Source organism: Coregonus lavaretus, assembly GCF_964263955.1.
Source record: "Coregonus lavaretus genome assembly, chromosome: 4".
NCBI lineage: Eukaryota > Metazoa > Chordata > Actinopteri > Salmoniformes > Salmonidae > Coregonus > Coregonus lavaretus.
The window spans coordinates 55,754,265-55,777,258 of record NC_139991.1 but is presented as its reverse complement, the minus strand read 5'-3'; the positions used below and the strand labels follow the sequence as shown (position 1 = coordinate 55,777,258).

Genomic DNA, 22,994 nt, shown 5'->3' with positions numbered 1-22,994 from the left:
CTTGATGTAAAAAGGTTAATGATGCTTAGTCTCCCTAGGCAGACCGGTTGCCTCCCACAATGTAAACAATGTTTCAGTTGCTATAGGTCTAGGATTTCCAAGACTAGTTGGCGCTTTGTTCAATCTCAGGAAGTATGGGCAAAGACAGTACAGTATGTTAGTATGGGTTAACGCACGCGCAACCAATGATGACGCGGCCTCGAGTCATGTGACCCACACTGAACTGTCACTGGTGAGCTGTCTTTATGAGGATGCAGCTGCTGCTAACCTACCATTTTCAACAGTTGAGGTTAGTAAAATCTACTACACTGGGTACCCGAACCTAGCTAAACGTTGGTCTTTGCAAAACCGTCCACTGTTTGGAGGTAAACGAAAAGGAAGAAAGAGAGGTAACGTTAGCTAACAAGCTAGCTTGCCATGTTGTTACTGGAAAAATGAAAGGTATTCTCTCTCTCTTCACTTGCGAGAAATGTGTATCAGTTTTCAACAGTAACGTTAAAAGTCAACAATTGGATAGCTAGCAAGGAGCAAATATATTATGTTGTAGGTTATAGGATAGCCAGCTAGTTTTCAGTGACAAGGACAGAGGACAGCTACCTGGTTACAACGGGAAAGGGTAAGCTTATGGGGGAGTTTGAGTGACATACTGTACAGTGCCTTCAGAAAGTATTCATACCCCTTTAGTTATTCCACATGTTGTTTTGTTCCAACCTGAATTCAAAATGGATTCAATTGATTTTCTCTCACCCATCTACACAGAATACCCCATAATGACAAAGTGAAAATATGTTTTTAGAAATTTTAGCAAATGTATTTGAAAAGGAAATACATTTACATAAGTATTCAGTCAATACTTTGTCATTGTAGAAGCACCTTTGGCAGCTGTTACAGCTGTAAAATTCTAAGAGCTTTCCACACTTGGATTGTGCAACATTTGGCCATTTATTATTTCTTCAAGCTCTGTCAAATTTTTGTTGTTGATCATTGCTAGACAACCATTTTCAGGTCTTGCCATATATTTTTAAGTAGATTTAAGTCAAAACTGTAACTCGGCCACTCAGGAACATTCACTGTCTTCTTGGTAAGCAACTCCAGTGTATATTTGGCCTTGTGTTTTAGGTTATTTTCCTGCTTAAAGGTGAATTAATCTGCCAGTGTCTGGTGGAAAGCAGCCTGAACCAGGTTTTCCTCTAGGATTTTGCCTGTGCTTAGCTCCATTCCATTTTATTTCATCCTGAAAAACTCCCCAGTCCTTAACGATTACAAGCATACCCATAACATGATGCAGCCAGCACTATGCTTGAAAATATGGAAAGTGATACTCAGTAATGTGTTGTATTGGATTTGCCCCAAAAATAACACTTTGTATTCAGGACAAAAAGTGAATTGCTTTGCCACATTTTTTTTTGTATTACTGTAGTGCCTTGTTGCAAACAGGATGCATGTTTTGGAATATTTTTATTCTGTACAAGCTTCCTTCTTTTCACTTTGTCAATTAGGTTAGTATTGTGGTGTAATTACAATGTACAGCCTCAGTTTTCTCCTATCGCAGCCATTAAACTGTAACTGTTTTAAAGTCACCATTGGCGTCATGGTGAAATCCCTGAGCGGTTTAATTCCTATCCTGCAACTGAGTTAGGAAGGACGCCTGTATCTTTGTAGTGACTGGGTTTATTGATACACCATCCAAAGTGTAATTAATAACTTCACCATGCTCAAAGGGATATATAATGTCTGCTTTTTTTCATTTTTAGAAACCTACCAATAGGTGCCCTTCTTTGCGAGGCATTGGAAAACCTCCCTGGTCTTTGGTTGAATCTGTGTTTGAAATATACTGCTCGAATGAGGGACCTTACAGATAACTGTATGTGTGGGCATAGCCGCGGGAAGATGTTTGGGGGTGGGGATGCTGTGATTTTTATTTTGCCCACGGCTATATTGGTCCGTTCATACAGGACTAGTAAAGGCCCATTATTGCCCATGCTATAGACGGCTATATTGGTCCGCTAAAAGCCAATTTATGCTTGATCCGAAAATGTAGTCGGAGGCTTTGTATGGAGGGTGTGACAGAATTGCGGCGCCTTCAGAGGCACGCAGAGGCCAAATTGAGCTCCGTACTGCATCGCTGTACGCCTCCCAAATTTTGTAACAATGCAGAGGGCTCCGTATAGCTCCACATTGTCATGATTGGTTGACGGTAGTTGGGGGCGGGAGGTCCTGTATAAACACAAACTCACTTCCTTGACAACTTCCTTCACAACAGCTCTGCACTGCTCCGTGAAGCGTAAGAAGTATGAATGCCCTAACTTCTGCAGAGGCCATATCAACGTAAATGCTGCATGGTCAATGCAGCTATTGGATTGACCATGCAGCGCCTTTAACACAGGACTAGTAAAGGCCCAGTGCACAACTTTTGGGAGAAAAAAAAGTATTAATATTTATTTTCTTTATTCTGATTTTTCAGGGGGTGCTGCAGCACCCTCAGCACCCCTACGTCCTGCAGCTATGTGTGTGTGGGGTACAGAGATGAGGTAGTCATTCAAAAATCAGGTTAAACACTATTATTGCACACACAGTGAGTCCATGCAACTTATTATGGGACTTGTTAAGCACATTTTAAACTTATTTAGGCTTGCCATAACAAAGGGGTTGAATACTTATTGACTCAAGACATTTCAGCTTTTGATTTTTTATGAATTTGCAAAAATTTAGAAAAACATAATTCCACTTTGACATTATGGGGTATTGTGTGTAGGGGAGTGACACAAAAATCTCCATGTAATCCATTTTAAATTCAGGCTGTAACACAACAAAATGTGGAAAAGTGATGCATGCATATGTATTCACCCCCTTTGCTATGAAGCCTGGTGCAACCAATTACCTTCAGAAGTCACATAATTAGTTAAATAAAGTCCACCTGTGTGCAATCTAAGTGTCACATGATCTGTCACATTATCTCAGTATATATACACCTGTTCTGAAAGGCCCCAGAGTCTGCAACACCTCTAAGCAAGGGGCACCACCAAGCAAGTGGCACCATGAAGACCAAGGAGCTCTCCAAACAGGTCAGGGACAAAGTTGTGGAGGGTACAGATCAGGGTTGGGTTATAAAAAAATATCAGGAACTTTGAACATCCCACGGAGCACCATTAAAGCCATTATAAAAAAATTGATAGAATATGTCACCACAATAAACCTGCCAAGAGAGGGCCGCCCACCAAAACTCACAGACCAGGCAAGGACGGCATTAATCAGAGAGGCAACAAAGAGACCAAAGGTAACCCTGAAGGAGCTGCAAAGCTCCACAGCGGAGATTGGAGTATCTGTCCATAGGACCACTTTAAGCCATACACTCCACAGAGCTGGGCTTTACGGAAGAGTGGCCAGAAAAAAAGCCATTGCTTAAAGAAAAAAATAAGCAAACACGTTTGGTGTTCACCAAAAGGCATGTGGGAGACTCCCCAAACATATGGAAGAAGGTACTCTGGTCAGATGAGACTAAAGTTGAGCTTTTTGGCCATCAAGGAAAACGCTATGTCTGGCGCAAACCCAACACCTCTCATCACACGGAGAACACCATCCCCACAGTGAAGCAAGGTGGTGGCAGCATCATGCTGTGGTGGATGTTTTTCATCGGCAGGGACTGGGAAACTGGTCAGAATTGAAGGAATGATGGATGGCACTAAATACAGGGAAATTCTTGAGGGAAACCTGTTTAATTATGCGAATAGTTATGCACGCTCAAGTTTTCTGTTTTTTTGTGTTATTTCTTGTTTGTTTCACCCAAAAAATATTTTGCATCTTCAAAGTGGTAGGTATGTTGTGTAAATCAAATGATACAAACCCCCAAAAAATCAATTTTAATTCCAGGTTGTAAGGCAACAAAATAGGAAAAATGCCAAGGGGGGTGAATATTTCGCAAGCCACTGTACTTTTTGAAGGCGCTGTAGCTATAGCTAGCTAGCTAGCTGCAAAGTCAGCCAGCCAAATAGCTATGATTCATATAACTTCTAGCTATAATTCTTAACTCCAAAGACAAGGCAAATTGTAAAAAGCCTTGTCTTTTGGAGTTATGAATCATGCCAGCCAACTAACTAATGTTAGTCAAACATTTAGCTAGCCTTTTTTCTGAACAGTTCAGTTGCTATCTAACTGGTCTTGATGTGTTAATTACTCATTACTTAATTACTACTCTTAATTCAAGTAATGTTAGCTGTCAATAAAAAGCCACCTTGCAAATAGTTACAGTTAGTTTAATGGGTCAAAATGAAGTCAATTATTCCTAAATTATTTCCTTCTCTTCCCCATCCCCTCAGTCCAGCGTCTATGGCCTATGACTGTACCATTCAGCTGGAGAGATGTACCCCCCATCCAGAAAGGACTTCATCGCTCTGACCCTCAGTGACCAACACAGCCGCAGCTACAACAACGGAAAGCACCGCCGCCAGTCCTGCTGGAGGGTGAGTATTATTTATATAAAACCCTTGTCCTACAGCAGTGGTCTCCAAGGCTTTCCTAGTCAATCACCAAACATTTCTGTAAAAACCCAACGATAAATCTTTGCTTTCCTATTTGATACTGAGAGATTTAAAAATGTTTAAAACCATGACTAGAGAGCATCTCAACGAATACAGCAAAGAGCTGCTGTTTTTATGTGTAAGTTCATGTTTAAGTTGTTATTCAGCACTGTCAACACTTTGTTCAACACTTTTATAAGCCATAACATTTGCGTTCTCCCTACTTCCACACGCAATGAATGAGTACAGCAAAGTGTTACGATAAGCTTGCGTTGTTATTATTAGCGGATTGTGTCATTTTTAATATCTAGGAATATTTCACTTTCTCTGGTCATAGGAGTAAGCCTCACTGCTGCTCCCTCCCTCCCCTCAGACTGACCATCAAATGCAGGTCATCAATCCTGTAAAAAAAAAAAAAAAAATTGATTACGCTCACTCAGCTGTGCCTCACAAGTAATACAAAATGGTCTGAGAACAACATTGGCAAAGCAATTCAAGCATAGCCAATATGCAGTGAGAATGTATTGGGCCTACAGCCAACTGCACAAACCTCATTGCTACAGAACTGTTTTTAATTGTTTAATGTTTCATAGGCTTAAGTTTTTTAAGTCATGTAAAAAAAAAAAAAGAGCGGTAGAAAAAAAAAATACTAAAAACTGAGCGGTAGATCTCAATTTGCATTTTAACTCAGAAAGTGATCTTGACTCAGAAAAAGTTGGTGAACACTGTCCTACAGCCACACACCTGTCAAAACTCTCACAACAGTACTGTGAACTGGGGCCATATGTATCAAGCGACTCAGAGTAAGAGTGCTGATCTAGGATCAGCTACCCCCTGTCTATTGAATCTTATTCAGGGTGCTCTAAAAGGCTAAACTGATCCTAAATCAGCACTTCTACTCAGAGAAGCTTGAGACATACGGCCCCAGGCAATATGCAAAAGCATAGCAGTCATGAATGTGAGGAGTAGTGCTCATGGTAGTTTTCATTGGTATAGGGAAGATTAGGCAGCGTCTTCTTGGGTATTGTTTTATTTAGATAGATTCCAGTGGCAAAGCCTCTCTTGAGACAATGATGCATTGTTTTCCATCATGGTTCACTGATGATTGCTCAGATAGGCATTCGTGGCTCAGCACAGGTATTAATTATGCTAGGTGGCCAGCCTGTGAGAGTAGCTTGTTGTGCCTCTAGCTATTTTTGTTGTCTCTAGCCTCACTGCTTGCTCTCTCCCTGGTTAGATCAGTATGTGAGGTAGTGGAAAAACAACCATCTAGAGATGTTGGAGTTGTAGCAGGCAAGTAACACAATAGCTATCACAGTGTCTGTCAAAAGCTTTTGTCCCTCTTTAATGGTGATCTGGTATGGGGAAATGAGCTGGGGTCCTACTGTCGTTTGAATTGAGAGATTGCTTTTGAGTGCTTCTTTTCCTCTTCTCTATAGAAGTGGAAGCAGCTGTCTCGGCTGCAGCGCAGTCTCATCCTCTTCCTGCTGGCTCTGCTGCTGATATGTGGACTGCTCTTCTACCCCAGCTTCTCAGAGCAATGGAGAGGTAGGCCTCCTTCACCACACTCACTGGCTGTTAGATAAAGAAAGCTGGGGAGTATTTAGTATTTGTATGCCGCTGTGGATGTTTATTTATTTAACCCCTATTTTACCAGTTAAGTTGACTGAGAACACTTTCTAATGTACAGCAATGACCTGGGGAATAGTTACAGGGGAGAGGAGGGGGATGAATGAGCCAATTGGAAGCAGGGAATGATTAGGTGGCCATGATGACATGAGGGCCAGATTGGGAATTTAGCCACGACACCGGAGTTAACACCCCTACTCTTACGATAAATGCCATGGGATCTTTAGTGACCACAGAGAGTACAAAGCGCAGGATCCTGTGCTTTGTGTTGCTGTGTATTGATGTCTGTGTTGTCATGTGTTTGTGTGCGCTCAGTCGTGTCGGACAGGGCTGTAAGGGAGGACTGGGATGGAGACTGGGAAAGAGGCCTGAAACCTGTCCCTCCAGGGGTCAACCCTGTGGCTGGCCCAGCCATCGGCCAAGCTGGAGGTGCGGCTGTGGGCCTGGCGGGTGTAGCGGTCGGTCCAGAGCTGGGTCCAGCAGTGGGTCCAGGACTCATACCAGAGGTCATCCCAAAAGTCCCCTCTCTACCCAAACCCCTAGCCAAGGTCAGGACCAGTCTGGCTATTGTACTAAATTATCAGTTTTGATTGGTTTTATGTTTAATTAAACCTAACAACCATTCAAGTGATTCTGGGTCCAAGAACAGACAGTGAAGCAACTGTTTTGGCTGTCCTTCAGCGCCTTTGTCAGAACATGCTGTAATCTATTGTAATTAACTGTGTTTACCTACGTAGAAGAGACCATTCCCAAACAAGAGAGGACCTCCAAGCCTGCAGAAGGAGTGGAATGTATCAGATTCACTGGTAAAACCAGTGGAGAAAGCTGAAGAGGAAGAGCAGGGAGAGAAGCCACTTGTCAGGTAAAACCCTATTTGGTATTTTATTAGGATCCCCATTAGCTTTTGTGAAAGCAGCAGCTCAAGGACAGAACTACATCAATTTTAAAAAGGCACACGTAGCCTACATATCAATACATACACACAAACTATCTAGGTCAAATACGGGAGAGGCATTGTGCCGTGAGGTGTTGCTTTTTCTGTTTTTTGAAACCAGGTTTGCTGTTCATTTGAGCAATATGAGATGGAACGGAGTTTCATGCAATGATGGCTCTATATAATACTGTACACTTTCTTGAATTTGTTCTGGATTTGGGGACTGTGAAAAGCCCCCTGGTGGCATGTCTGGTGGGGTAAGTGTGTTTGTCAGAGCTGTGTGTAAGTTGACTCTGTAAACAATTTGGGATTTTCAACACATTCATGTTTCTTATAAAAAGAAGAAGTGATGCAGTCAGTCTCTCCTCAACGCTTAGCCAAGAGAAACTGGCATTCATAGTATTTATATCAGCCCTCTGATTACAATGAAGAGCAAGACGTGCCACTCTGTTCTTGGTCAGCTGCAGCTTAACTAGGTATTTCCTTGCAGCGCTTGCCCACGACTGGAAAATAATCAAGATAAGACAAAACAAGAGCCTGCAGGACTTGCATTTTGGAGTGTGGTGTCAAGAAAGCAGAGCATCTCTTTATTACTGACAGACCTCTCCCCATCTTTACAACCATTGAATCTATAGTATATGTTTTGACCATGGCCGTTTAGAATCTAAGGTAACACAAGTAATTTAGTCTCCTCAACTTGCTCAACAGCCACACCATTCATTACCAGATTCTGCTGAGGTGTAGAACTAAGGGATGGATTTTTACCAAATACAATGCTCTTAGTTTTGGAGATGTTCAGGACCAGTTTAGTAATGGCTACCCATTACAAAAAAGACATCAACTCTTTGTTAAGGGTTTCAGTGACTTCATTAGCTGTGGTTGCTGATGCATATATGGTTGAATCATCAGCATACATGGACACACATGCTTTGTTTATAATGCCAGTTGCAGGTCATTGGTAAAAATAGAAAAGAGTAGAGTGCCTAGAGGGCTGCCCTGCAGTACACCACACTTTACATGTTTGACATTAGAGAAGCTTCCATTACTCTTTGAGTTATGTTAGATAGAAGCTCTTAATCCACGATATGGCAGAGATTGAAAAGCCATAACACATACGTTTTCTCAACAACAGGTTATGGTCAATAATATCAAAGGCTGCACTTAAATCTAACAGTACAGCTCCCACAATGTTCTTATTATCAATTTCTTTCATCCAATCATCAGTCATTTGTATCAGTGCAGTACATGTTGAGTGCCCTTCTCTCTAAGCATGATGAAAGTCTGTTGTTAATTTGTTTACAGAGAAATAGCATTGTATTTGGTCAAACGCAATTTTTTCCAACAGTTTGCTAAGAGCCGGCAGCAAGCTGATGGGTTTGCTGTTAGAACCAGTAAAGGCAGCTTTACCACTCTAGGGTAGCGGAATTACTTTGGCTTCCCTCCAGGCCCGAGGACAAAGACTTTCCTCTAGGCTCAGATTAAAGATATGACAGATAGGAGTGGCTATAGAGTCAGCTACCATCCTCATTAGCTTTCCATCTAAGTTGTCAATGCCAGGAGGTTTGTCATTATTGATCGATAACAATAATTTTTCCACCTCTCCCACACTAACTTTACAAAATTCTAACTTGCAATGCTTTTCTTTCATTATTAGTTTTTTTATGCTTGAGTACGATGGCTCATTGTTCATTGTTGGCATTTCCTGCCTAAGTTTGCCTGCTTTACCCATGAAGTAATCATTAAAATAATTGGCAACATCAAATGGTTTTGTGATGAATAAGCCATCTGATTCAATGAAAGATGGAGTTTAATTTGTCTTTCTGCCCATCATTTCATTTAAAGTACTCCAAAGTTTTTTTTCCATCATTCTTTATATCATTGATCTTGGCTTCATAATACAGTTTCTTCTTCTTTTTGTTGAGTTTAGTCACATAATTTCTCAATTTGCAGTAAGTCAGTCAGTCAGATGTGCAGCAAGACTTATTAGCCACTCCTTTTGCCCCATCTCTTTCAACCATACAGTTTTTCAGTTCCTCATCAATCCATGGAGCCTTAACAGTTTTAACAGTCAGTTTCTTAACAGGGGCATGTTTATCAATAATTGGAAGAAGCAATTTCATAAATGAATCAAGTGCAGCGTCTGTATGCTCCTTATTAATCTTATCAGACCAACAAATATTTGTAACATCACCCACATAAGAGTCACAGTAAAATCTTATACACTATTTTAGGCCCAGCTTTTGGAACTTTGGCTTTCCTGGATATAGCCACCAGTGATCACTGCATCCAATGGGTACGGATACAGCTTTAGAACAAAGTTCTACAGTATTAGTAAAAATGTGATAGATACATGTGGATGATCTTGCTCCTGTAGTGTTTGTGAACACCCTGGTAGGTTGATTAATAACCAGAACCAGATTACAGGCACTGGTTACTGTGAGAAGCTTCCTCTTGAGTGGACAGCTTGATGAAAACCAGTCAATATTCAGGTCCCCAAGAAAGTAGACCTATCTGTTTACATCACATATTGTCATGCTTAACCACATTTGATATTGAATTCAGCTCTGTTGACCAATCAGGGTCATTCTGCAGTAATACTGTTATTACTATTTGTTTACAGTTTCATATCCTTTATAACTTGTGTGTTGTGTGTTTCATGCATGTAGCTGGCGACGGGCCATGATCGAGGCGGACCAGGCTACAGAACCCCCACCCTCTGCCCATGAGAAGGATGCAGCTGTGCCCGCTGTACCAGTCAACCCTGAAGACGCTGCCCCACTGGCACCAGGTAAGTCTCTGCCACACGCACCATCTCATACCCTCAACCATACCGCACACCCTCACGTACTCCATAGCTTGACCAGTGTTGTGGTTTTGGCTTCACAAATATACACGTTTTTTTGTGTGTGCTTTATAGAGTAAAAGTGTTTACTGTGTGTAGTTTCAGTGAAGCCTGTGGACAGGCTGGAAACAGTGCGAGAGGCCTTTAGGCATGCATGGAAGGGCTATAAGGAGTTTGCCTGGGGTCATGATGAACTCAAGCCCGTTTCTAAGTCCTACGGCGAGTGGTTTGGCCTGGGGCTGACTATCATTGATGCTCTGGACACCATGTGGATCCTGGGACTGAAAGAAGGTAGCTAGGCCTCCACACACACATACACCCCACTCTCTCCTCTCTCTCTCTCTCTCTCTCTCTCTCTCTCTCTCTCTCTCTCTCTCTCTCTCTCTCTCTCTCTCTCTCTCTCTCTCTCTCTCTCTCTCTCTCTCTCTCTACTAGATGCTACTCTCTATTTGCTGCTGTGAAACAGAACCCATGGCTGAATTTCTCACAAAAAATGATCTGTATTTATATGTCTGTCTTTCTCTCTCTCTCTCATATGCAGAGTTTGAGGAGGCGAGGAAGTGGGTGGAGACTGAGTTGTCGTTCTCTAAGAATGTGGATGTGAACCTGTTTGAGAGCACCATACGGATTGTGGGAGGCCTGCTGAGCACCTACCACCTGACTGGGGATGAGATGTTCCTGGAGAAGGCTGTGAGTGACATGGGAAAGAAAGGCTAGGACAGATTGTCACAGGGCTACTAGACAAGGGTATGGTCTTTACTTTTGACTCTACCTACATCTTTTGTTTCACACTTTAATTCCCCTGTTCACTGTTTATTTGTGACTGACACATACTGTATTATCAAAGCAGGAAAAATGCTCTTCTCTTCACTTTAAGAATGAATGAGTCAGACAAGTACTTAATTCAATTAGCTAATTTACTAATGACTGTTGATGGTGATTAATAGGTATTTTCTCATCTTTCCTTCCCTTCTGCTCCTGTAGAAAGATATTGGGTTGAGGTTGATGCCTGCCTTCAAAACCCCCTCCAAGATCCCCTTCTCTGATGTGAACATTGGGAAGCACACAGCCCACCCACCTCGCTGGACATCCGACAGCACACTGGCCGAGGTCACCAGTGTCCAGCTGGAGTTCAGAGAGCTCAGCCGCCTTACCCAAGATCCGCAGTACCAGGTGAGGCCAGAGAGGGGCGCTCTGTGCCTCCTGTGGGTCATGTCGTGTTTTTTGGGTGTAGGCTACGGCTGTCAAAAATTCAATTCAACTAGGCAGACATATTGTGGTTTTTGACAAACAATGATCTCCGTTATCTGTCAACGGATGACCCCCATTGAAAAACCAACCTTGACTCAATCCGTAATTTCTGGACACAAAATCTCTGTCTGGCTGCATAGATTGAAGTTGGAGGAGTTTAACTCATTATTGCATAGGTTTGAATTTGAGAGGAAGGTTTTCCTTTGCAAAATGTTTTTTACGGTGCGCTCTAATAAATATGACCCAAGTCTTTATCAACCTGCCTGTGCCTCCCTAGGAGGTGGTGAATGAGGTGATGAGGCTGGTCCATAAGCTGCCAGGGAAACATGACGGCCTGGTGCCCATGTTCATCAACACCAACAGCGGCCAGTTCACCCACAAAGGAGTGTTCACCCTGGGGGCCCGGGCAGACAGCTACTACGAGTACCTGCTCAAACAGTGGATCCAGGGAGGCAAGACTGAACCAGAGTAAGCATCTATTTGGTTATGTTTGCAAATTCCTGGTTATCCTGGTTGGAGGATTCCAGATGTCTTGCTTATTCCCTTGATTTCTGGAACCTGGGAGTTAAAGAAATGTTGCAACTTATATTTGGTTCTATCAGATCACATGATCACATTTGCGTTGAGGAGACTTGTCTTGCAGCATTACAGATAAACTAATAGAGATGTATGGGTATGTTATGCTCAGTCTTTTGGAGGACTACCTGGAGGCGGTGGAGGGGGTAAAGAAGCACCTCCTGAGAACCACGGGCCCCAGCAGGCTGACCTTCGTAGGGGAGCTCAACCATAACCGCTTCAACCCTAAAATGGTGAGAGAGCGACTACACCAGGGGTGTCAAACTCATTTTGGCCAGGGGACTGCATTCATTCTTCAACGAGGTGCGGAGCGCCGCACTGAAAATTGGTTGTATTTCCTTGTCGTCAAAATTTGCAAAAAATTGTCCTCTATCCATTGTTTTTGGAATTTGCGATGCTACTTGACTGTCTAGCTTTTATTTCGGTGATGATTAGCGAGCTGGACACAGTCAAGAAACTGTATGAATGTAGGTTCATTATAAGTTCCACACAGTTTCGATTTGGTTTTAGTCATCTTAATGTACACTACCAATCAAAAGTTTGGACACACCTACTCATTCAAAGGTTTTTCTTTATTTTTATCAAAACTATTTTTATCAAAACTATGAAAAACACATATGGAATCATGTAGTAACCAAAAAAGTGTTAAACAAATCAAAATATATCTTAGATTTTAGATTCTTCAAATAGCCACCTTTTGCCTTGATGACAGCTTTGCACACTCTTGGCATTCTCTCATCCAGCTTCATGAGGTAGTCACCTGGAATGCATTTCAATTAGCAGGTGTGCCTTCTTAAAAGTTAATTTGTGGAATTTATTTCCTTCTTAATGCATTTGAGCCAATCAGTTGTGCTGTGACAAGGTAGGGGGGGTATACAGAAGATAGCTCTATTTGGTAAAAGACCAAGTTCATATTATGGCAAGAACAGCTCAAATAAGCAAAGAGAAACGACAGTCAAAACCATCAAGTGCTATTATGAAACGGAAACTCATGAGGACCGCCACAGGAACGGAAGACCCAGATTTACCTCTCCTGCAGAGGATAAGTTCATTAGAGTTACCAGCCTCAGAAATTGCAGCCCAAATAAATGCTTCACAGAGTTCAAGTAACAGACACATCTCAACATCAACTGTTCAGAGGGGGCTGTGTGAATCAGGCCTTCATGGTGGAATTGCTGCAAAGAAACAACTACTAAAGGACACCAATAAGAAGAAGAGACCTGCTTGGGCCAAGAAACACGAGCAATGGACATTAGACCAGTGGAAATGTGTCCTTTGGTCTGCAGTCCAAATTGGAGATTTTTGGTTCCAACCGCTGTGTCTTTGTGAGACACGGTGTGGGTGAACGGATGATCTCCGCATGTGTAGTTCCCACCGTAAAGCATGGAGGAGGAGGTGTTATGGTGTGGGGGTGCTTTACTGGTGACACTGTCTATGATTTATTTAGAATTCAAGGCACACTATCATTTGTTTTTCAACAGGACAATGACCCAACACACCTCCAGGCTGTGTAAGTGCTATTTTACCAATAAGGAGAGTGAGTAAGTGCTGTGTAAGTGCTGCATCAGATGACCTGGCCTCCACAATCCCCCAACCTCAACCCAATTGAGATGGTTTGGGATGAGTCGGACGACAGAGTGAAGGAAAAGCAGCCAATAAGTGCTCAGCATATGTGGGAACTCCTTCAAGACTGTTGTAAAAGCATTCCAGGTGAAGCTGGTTGAGAGAATGCCTAGAGTGTGCAAAGCTGTCATCAAGGCAAAGGTTGGCCATTTGAAGAATCTAAAATCTCAAATATATTTAGATTTGTTTAACACTTTTTGGGATACTACATGATTCCATATGTGTTATTTCATAGTTTTGATGTCTTCACTATTATTCTACAATGTATAGTAAAATACCCTGGAATGAGTAGGGGTGTCCAAACTATTGACTGGTACTGTATATTGAGTTATATGTGTGTACAATAAAGACTCACCACCTCTCTCTGTCTCTCTCTCTCTCCCCCCCTCTTTCTCTCTGTCCTTCCCTCTCTCTCTCTCTCTCTCTCGCTCTCTCTCTATTTCTCTCTGTTCTCTGCCCTCTCTCTTTCTATGTCCTCCCCCTCTCTCTACCCTCCCTTTCAGGACCACCTGGTGTGTTTCCTGCCTGGCACTCTGGCGCTGGGTGCCCACAATGGGCTGCCAGAGGACCACATGGAGCTAGCCCTGCAGCTGATGGAGACGTGCCACCAGATGTACGTCCAGATGGAGACGGGCCTGAGCCCCGAGATCGCCCATTTCAACCTGCAGCCTTACGAGGGGCGAGACATCGACGTCAAGGTGGGTTCTACTGGGAGAATATTGGAGCATCCCAAATGGGCACCCTATTCTTTATTTAGTGCACTACATAGGGAATAGGGTGCAATTTGGGACTTAGACAATATGTGTCTGTGAGATATAGAGGGGTATTTAGCTTCTACTGTGTTTCTTTCAATCTTTGTTTACTTTGCTGCTCATCTTACAGTGAGGGAAAAAAGTATTTGATCCCCTGCTGATTTTGTACGTTTGCCCACTGACAAAGACATGATCAGTCTATAATTTTAATGGTAGGTTTATTTGAACAGTGAGAGACAGAATAACAACAAAAAAATCCAGAAAAATTAATGTCAAAAATGTTATAAATTGATTTGCATTTTAATGAGGGAAATAAGTATTTGACCCCTCTGCAAAACATGACTTAGTACTTGGTGGAAAAACCCTTGTTGGCAATCACAGAGGTCAGACGTTTCTTATAGTTGGCCACCAGGTTTGCACACATCTCAGGAGGGATTTTGTTCCACTCCTCTTTGCATATCTTCTCCAAGTCATTAAGGTTTTGATGCTAACGTTTGGCAACTCGAACCTTCAGCTCCCTCCACAGATTTCTTATGGGATTAAGGTCTGGAGACTGGCTAGGCCACTCCAGGACCTTAATGTGCTTCTTCTTGAGCCACTCCTTTCTTGCCTTGGCCGTGTGTTTTGGGTCATTGTCATGCTGGAATACCCATCCACGACCCATTTTCAATGCCCCTGCTGAGGGAAGGAGGTTCTCACCCAAGATTTGACGGTACATGGCCCCGTCCATCGTCCCTTTGATGCGATGAAGTTGTCCTGTCCCCTTAGCAGAAAAACACCCCCAAAGCATAATGTTTCCACCACCATGTTTGACGGTGGGGATGGTGTTCTTGGGGTCATAGGCAGCATTCCTCCTCTTCCGAACACGGCGAGTTGAGTTGATGCCAAAGAGCTCGATTTTGGTCTCATCTGACCACAACACTTTCACCCAGTTCTCCTCTGAATCATTCAGATGTTCATTGGCAAACTTCAGACGGCCCTGTATATGTGCTTTCTTGAGCAGGGGGACCTTGCGGGCGCTGCAGGATTTCAGTCCTTCACGGCGTAGTGTGTTACCAATTGTTTTCTTGGTGACTATGGTCCCAGCTGCCTTGAGATCATTGACAAGATCCTCCCGTGTAGTTCTGGGCTGATTCCTCACCGTTCTCATGATCATTGCAACTCCACGAGGTGAGATCTTGCATGGAGCTCCAGGCAGAGGGAGATTGACAGTTCTTTTGTGTTTCTCCATTTGCAAATAATCGCACCAACTGTTGTCACCTTCTCACCAAGCTGCTTGCCGATGGTCTTGTAGCCCATTCCAGCCTTGTGTAGGTCTACAATCTTGTCCCTGACATCCTTGGAGAGCTCTTTGGTCTTGGCCATGGTGGAGAGTTTGGAATATGATTGATTGATTGCTTCTGTGGACAGGTATCTTTTATACAGGTAACAAGCTGCGATTAGGAGCACTCCCTTTAAGTGTGCTCCTAATCTCAGCTCGTTACCTGTATAAAAGACACCTGGGAGCCAGAAATCTTTCTGATTGAGAGGGGGTCAAATACTTATTTCCCTCATTAAAATGCAAATCAATTTATAACATTTTTTGACATGCGTTTTTCTGGATTTTTTTGTTGTTATTCTGTCTCTCACTGTTCAAATAAACCTACCATTAAAATGATAGACTGATCATTTCTTTGTCAGTGGGCAAACGTACAACATCAGCAGGGGATCAAATACTTTTTTCCCTCACTGTATTTCTGTGTCTTGCACTAATCCCTGTCTAGAGATTTCGAGTGGCAGAGTAATAGGAGTCATTAGTGGCTCCAGGGTGTAATAAAGCTGAAAATATATCAGATACACAGTATTTGTTTTCTCCCTCACTGCTGGAATTAACCCTCTAAAAACTTGTTTCCCAAATACTACAGCATACAAACTTCATCAATCAAAGCATAAGAAGATGTATATTTGCACCCACTTTACTGTCAATGTGTATTGTTGATTCTTAAATGGCACCCTATTCCCTAAAAGTAGTGCACTGTATAGGAAATGGGGGGCAATTTCGGAAGCACCCTATGTGCGTTTGCATGTATTTTCTCCCGCAGCCTTCAGACAGACACAACCTCCTGAGACCAGAGACAGTGGAGAGTCTGTTCTACCTGTACAGATTCACTAAGGAAACTAAATACAGAGACTGGGGCTGGGACATTCTAGAGAGCTTCAACAGATACACCAGGGTGAGTCCAATGTCTTGCGTCAGATAGCGCAACGACTCTCTCTGGACTGATCTGTCTGATATTTTGCAAACTTTTATATGGGATAGATCATTTACATTTACATTTTTAGTCATTTATCAGACGCTCTTATCCAGAGTGACTTACAGTTAGTGAGTGCATACATTATTTATATATTTATATTTCATACTGGCCCCCCGTGGGAAAAGTATTTTGGCAACTTTTATGCTGTCATACCATTCGAAAATGTTATTAAGGTGACTTCGTCTAACGAACCACCTAACAGTCAGGATTAATCTTAACAAAAACGATAAACCTTTAGGCAATTTTGACGTTTTCTTAACTACCTAATTCTACATCAAGCTAAGGAGGTTGAAGAAGCAGTATTTATAACGTTTGAAATGCTAGCTAGCTTGGTTGTTAGCTAAGCTAGTCTCACTGGCTGAATTAAGAAGCTAAATGAGCTACATTCTGAGAACAGTCCCATAATTTTGTGCAGTACAACTTTATTAGCATGCTGGCTAACTAGCTACCGTAAGGGCCATTTAAACAAGCTAGCACATTTATGTCAGTAAACTGTGTTCTGCTAAATACAAGAAGTTTGATCAGCTGACAGACTGGTGCATGGTTTCAGTTAGCCATTGCATCTGCCAGCTGGTTCATAGCGTGTCAATGCAAGAACGCAGTCATTTCTAAAACCCAGATCCTACTTTCATGCGGATGCAGAGGAATCTTTATTGTTAAAGATGAGCTCTACGATTTGCATGACAGATGGCTCATGACAATGCAGTCTCGTTAGAAAGACGCCATCTGTCGGAAGGCAATAGGGTGAGTCTACTTGAATTTCTCAATGAACATAATCATCTGAGCTGTGACACCAATGCTGCCTTCTTAAGGGATCCGGCTTGACTCACTGTGGGGTCGTTCCATGTCATTTCAGCAAGCCATGACACCCACCATCTCAGATTGTTCTGAAATCATTTATGTAGTTAAAAAAAGATAAGATTAGCATTCCTGCAACATAACTTTTTTTTAAATCTAATTTGATCTCTTGAGAAATTAAGCGAATTGATTGCACCCAAATTGGCAATTGTAATTTATAGGATTCATATAATATTCAATAAATATAGTACTTAACATCAGATTTGTACCAAACTTTTTTCTAACAATGAGGAATCCCCCTCAAAAATCAAAGCCACCCCACTCCAATCCCACCCTAACAACGAGTATACAGTATCCGTTCTCTATGTCTGACAAGTAGTATGGAGCTGTGGCTTGGAGTATTTTTTCTTCATTTATGTAATGTATTCTCAGTGAATTTGGTGATTGTTTTTTCCCCCTGTTAGTCATTGAAGTTGTTAGGTTTATGTCCAATCCTACATCCTGATATTACCAAGGTCTGAACACTAGATGTTGCTGTTCCTACTTAGGTGATTTGTTTTTTTTAAGAACGTCTCAATATTAAAGGGATAGTTCACCCAAATTACAAAAAAACAGATTGGTTTCCTTACCCTGTAAGCAGTTTATGGACAAGGTATGACAGCAACCCATGTTTTGGTTTTGTTTACCTGGACCCTGTTTCAAATGCTAACTTTTTATATCCAAATAATCTATAAGTAACATCATTGAGTTTTTTTTAGATACTTCAGGATGATTTGGACATGAAGCGTGAGAATGCTAATATAGGTACCATTAACTTGCATTGGATTTGTGCCACAAATGCTAAAAACAGTGGAAACAATGGACAGCAAAACAAACGCATGGATTGCTGTCATGCCTTATCCTTAGACTGCTTACAGGATAAAGAAACATATGTATTTTTATAATTTGGGTGAACTATTCCTTTAAAAATATATATTTTGTATCACCTGGAACAGTACTATCTAGTGGTCTGAACCTGGTAATATGTAGGATGGGACATAAACCTAACAACTTCAATAATTAATTTATCTGAACAGGGGGAAAAAAACTTCACCAAAATCCACTGGGAATACATTACATAGGATGAAGAAACAATACTTCAAGCCGCAGCTCCATAATACTTGTCAGACATGGAGAACTGATACGATATACTCATATTTGGGGTGGGATTGGAATGGGGTGTGGAGGGTCCATAAGTTTGGTCCAAATCAGATGTTTGGTACTATATTTATTGATTATTATATGAATCTTATAAATTAAAATGGCCAATTTGGGTGCAATCAATTAGCTTAATTTCTCAGAGATTAAATGATATTTCAACAAAATAATGTTGCAGGAATGCTAATCTTATCTGTTTCGAACAACAGAAACAATTTCAGAACAATCTGAAATGGTGGGTGTCGAAATCCTCTTGTGCTTTTTGAGGTGGAATGTCCCTGTGGTGTGGTGGCGAAGAGTCAAAGACAGACTTGTAGATTGGATTTCATGTGGAGGAGTTTGGGTTTCCTGTCCCTTCATGCTCTGCTTCCTCTCCAGGTGCCAAGCGGAGGCTATACCTCCATCAGTAACGTGCGTGACCCCGTGAACCCTGGTCCCAGGGACAAGATGGAGAGCTTCTTCCTGGGGGAGACGCTCAAGTACTTATATCTGTTGTTCTCAGATGACCTGGAGCTGCTTAGCCTAGACAAGTATGTGTTCAACACCGAGGCCCACCCACTACCCATCTGGCAATCTCCTCCGGTCTGAGACAGGAAGTGATGTCATAGAGGAGCAGCTTACCACCAAGATCCCGGTTTGAACCTCCTTTCTAGGGTTTAGAATCCAAACAGCTGCCTTCTTCTCAAGGGATCCAGCTTGACTCACTGTGGTGTGCCGGTGCATAGTCAAAGACAGACTAGTCAATAGGTTTTCAAGTGGAGGAGTTTGGGTTTATCCTGGGATCGGGGCGATGCCATAGAACTGGTCTCTGTTGTACAAAGCTTTTGTAATTTGAAAAGCTGGATGGCTTGCTGTTCAGTTCAAATGAAACAAGACGACAGGCCTACACAATTAGCTTAAAATTAACTAGGTTTATTGCAGAGGTGGGATGACTGGGAGATAAATTAGACTAAGCTTCCCCAGGTGCCTGTTCGATTATTTTCTAACACTGGACAGACAGTAATATCATCCACTCCCTTCCCCTCCCTGACGGGCTGACAAAGGATATGCAATATGGTGGAAATACCTAAAGTTGGTCATGGTTTTGCACAGATTTTTCCTAATAATTTATGTTCAAGCATGGGTCACCTTGAAGAAGTGAATACTGAATTAATCGGTTGGCATGTTGAGAGCCTATAATGGTAGAGGAAACACTCCTATCCCATTGCTCTTTCACAAGTCCCTCTCCTTGATAGGCATTACCACAGAAATAGAATGACAAGAATGGGCGTCTCCATTCAAGTCAATGATGCCGTAATGGGTGGACCTTGCGGGCATTTTTGTGTGTTCGTTCTATTTCTATTGGCATTACACCACTAGTCACTGTGGAGGACCAGTTGAAGTAGCCTTCAGTACGCAACTGTGAAGCTCTTGTGATGAAGAATGCTTTGCACATCCATGTAAGAAAGGAAAGATTTACTGTCTTTCATTTGTATGTTTAAGTGATGTGGGAGTAGATTTGAGTAGTGATGTGTGCAGGTGATTCTTTGTGCTATAGCCTAATGGATAAAAAACAACACTGATGGCCTGTGAATGAAATGTCCTTGATCATTGTTACACTTGGGACCACAGCTTACAATGACAGCTATTTATTTTGTACTTTTACGGTGAATGTGTCCTTTTCTTGTTGATATTTGGTTTTTTTATGTGTTTTTCGTGAGCACTTATGAGAAGTCTAACCGTCCCATATCATGGGATTGTATGAAGGGTAATTGAGAATGTAATGTCTTCTAGGCAATGAAGTAACGGACAGTTTGGATAATGTGATTTATCCAATGCAGACATAATTTGTGTAGCTAAATAACTCAATATTGCTACGTGATGAGAATTTCATACATATTTTATTTGGGCCAATATGTCTGTATCCGTCTCATCATGAGGGAGTTAAGGTTTATGCAATCGACTTGTAGGCTAGTCTCTCGTGACTGAACTGTGAGATTTGGGTTCTGGGTTCCGAGATGAATCTACACGCCACTGCCTAATTAAAGTGATGTGCTGCCACAGAGCATTCTCATGTTTAGATGTTTCGGTTCTGTGTAGAATAATTTCTTGTTTCTTGAATTAAATCTACAAACCCAGACTCCTCATCAGTCAGAATTATTACCAGAATTAGGCTAATGAACTACCAGAATTAATATAGACTAGTAAGTGCCTATGAGAAGGGTACTTGTTTTCCTGAGGTTTGGGTGATAATTGTTCATGTTTTCCTTACAGTTTTCAGGTTTTATTAGTGCCTTCAGAAAGTATTCATATACCCTTGACTTATTCCACATGTTGTTGTGTTGCAGCCTGAATTTAAAATGGATCAAATATTATTTTTTTCTCACCCATCTACACACAGAGAATGCCAAGAGTGTGCAAAGCTGTCATCAAGACAAAGGGTGGCTATTTGAAGAATCTCAAATATAGAATATATTTTGATTTGTTTAACACTTTTTGTGGTTACTACATGATTCCATATGTGTTATTTCATAGTTTTGATGTCTTCACTATTATTCTACAATGTAGAAAATAGTTAAAATAAAGAAAAACTCTTGAATGAGTAGGTGTTCTAAAAGTTTTGACCGATGATGTATATATATATTTTTTGAAATAAAAATAATGTTACACTATTGTTGCACACTATTATCCACGTAACTTATTATGTGACTTGTTAAGTGCATTTTTACTCCTGAACTTATTTAGGCTTGCAATAACAAAGTTGTTGAATACTTATTGACTCAAGACATTTCAGCTTTTAATATTTTATTAATTTGTAAAAATGTCAAAGAACGTAATTCCACTTTGACATTGTGGGCTATTGTGTATAGGCCAGTGACCAAAAATCTCAATTTAATCCATTTTAAATTCAGGCTGTAACAACAAAATGTGGAAAAAGTCAAGGGGTGTGAATACTTTCTGAAGGCACTGTACATGGTATACACCGTCCAACGAAATGCTTACTTGCAGGTTCCTTCTCAATAATGCAACAACAATAAGAAATAATAAAATAATACACAAACATAAAGTTCATGGCTCAGTAGAATAGAAGAATCATTTTAGCAAAAGTATAACACAGGAAGGCACAATTTATAGTCCAATATTTACATATGTATCAGGGAAGGGGGGGATTGGGAGGGAAGTGTTTTAAATTGTGAACAGTTCGTGACTGGGGTGTGTGGGGTCCTTGATGCTGCGGGACTTCCTCAGCCACCGTTTCAAGTAGATGTCCTGGATGGGTGGGAACATAGTTAGTTAGGCATACATTACGCCCAATCATGAAATGGTTGTTTCCCCCAATTTTATGCTGTGCCTGCTGAAGCGGTCCAGGGTATATAAAGTTGTTGGGTCATTTTGATGGTAAGTCAATGGTTATTTTTGTAGAGCACTTTGACCAGGGAGATGTCTCCTTATAGCTCCCTATTTTAGGGATTCAAGTAAAATATTGAGTTAGATTATGTGTCAATATTTTGTGGGCATTGTTTTTAAATTGTCTACTGAATGTTGTGATTGTGCTACCCTACTGATGTGTTAAGCAATGGTGTAACTTCTGTTTCTTTGTTCTTCTCCCAGTATGCAATATGTAAACCAAGAGGTGGAGAGATGGTGTGTGTCCCAAATGGCACCCTATTTCATATATGGTGCACTACATTGCCAGAGCCCTGGTCAAAAGTAGTGCACTATATAGGAAATAGGGTGCCATTTAAGATGCACACATAGTTTGCCCTGAAGTCACACTAGTTGTCTAACATTAATTGCTGAATTTAAATGGCCTAAGACATGGCTCGTATTGTGCTTCTGTTCGTGTTGTTAACTAGAATTATTCTAGTTGATCAACTGCTGTATATTTCAAAAGACATCATTTAGCAAAGCACAACCTAAGATAACTAACTACAGTAGGCTATATTGCATCAGCTTCCCTTTCATATTCCAGGCAGACATTGTCATTAAAGGGACACTTCTGGATTTTGGCAATGAGGCCCTTTATCTACTTCCCCAGAGTCAGATGAACTCGTGGATACCATTTTTATGTCTCTGTGTCCAGTCAGAAGGAAGTTCGAGGTAGTTTTGTGAGCCAATGCTAACTAGCGTTAGCACAATGACTGGAGGTCTATGGGTATCTCACTGCACTACCGCTAGTGCTAGTTAGCAACTTCCTTCAAACTGCACGCCGAAACATAAAAATGGTATCCACGAGTTCATCTGACTGATGAAGTAGATAAAGGGCCTCAAAGTATCCCTTTAAGCGCTGGGCTAGGATCAGATTTTTCTGTGCCCCAATCCTGACCTCAACCATCAGGACTTGAATAAGCAGAACTGGCCCTGCATCAGTGCTTGGCGTCATCCTCCTCCGTCATCCACAGCACAGCTTACCTTACCTACCACCTTTGTGGTGTGTTGGGAGTTTTTCTAATGTCTCTCTAATGTTGTGCCTTCCAAGCCATAGCGACTAGCGAGTGGCAGCTTCCTCAGATAAGCACTCAGTGTGCTGTTCCTATAATTGCTTCTCAGCTTTGGCCCCAGTCGGCACTAAACTCGATCAAATATTAATGATCGCCATGT

General features: G+C 41.6%; 1 protein-coding gene across 3 annotated transcripts; it reads left to right on the top strand.

Annotated features, from left to right (window-relative positions):
* Window positions 1-198: 198 nt before the first annotated feature.
* LOC311128240 (endoplasmic reticulum mannosyl-oligosaccharide 1,2-alpha-mannosidase-like) lies at window positions 199-21,064 on the top strand. Of its 3 annotated transcripts, none has more exons than XM_084160276.1 (14): window positions 199-289; window positions 4,317-4,460; window positions 5,957-6,065; window positions 6,462-6,694; window positions 6,884-7,008; window positions 9,747-9,868; window positions 10,022-10,213; window positions 10,464-10,612; window positions 10,907-11,095; window positions 11,451-11,641; window positions 11,862-11,982; window positions 13,876-14,070; window positions 16,206-16,337; window positions 18,792-21,064. In XM_084160276.1, the coding sequence occupies exons 2-14, from the start codon at window positions 4,359-4,361 to the stop codon at window positions 18,999-19,001; spliced, it is 2,070 nt and encodes a 689-aa protein (XP_084016402.1). In that variant the 5' UTR covers window positions 199-289; window positions 4,317-4,358; the 3' UTR covers window positions 19,002-21,064. The 3 variants fall into 3 exon arrangements, with proteins under 3 accessions (XP_084016402.1, XP_084016404.1, XP_084016403.1); XM_084160277.1 differs by lacking the exon at window positions 199-289 and adding an exon at window positions 306-441; XM_084160278.1 differs by lacking the exons at window positions 11,451-11,641; window positions 11,862-11,982.
* Window positions 21,065-22,994: the final 1,930 nt, after the last annotated feature.

What these genes read in the sequence shown, in the direction of transcription:
- LOC311128240 (XM_084160276.1), top strand. Translation starts at nt 4,359, where the DNA reads ATGTACCCCCCATCCAGAAAGGACTTCATCGCTCTGACCCTCAGTGAC. An exon ending in CTTCTCAGAGCAATGGAGAG is followed by an intron (nt 6,066 to 6,461) that starts GTAGGCCTCCTT and finishes GTGTGCGCTCAG; the next exon opens with TCGTGTCGGACAGGGCTGTA. An exon ending in TACCCAAACCCCTAGCCAAG is followed by an intron (nt 6,695 to 6,883) that starts GTCAGGACCAGT and finishes TTACCTACGTAG; the next exon opens with AAGAGACCATTCCCAAACAA.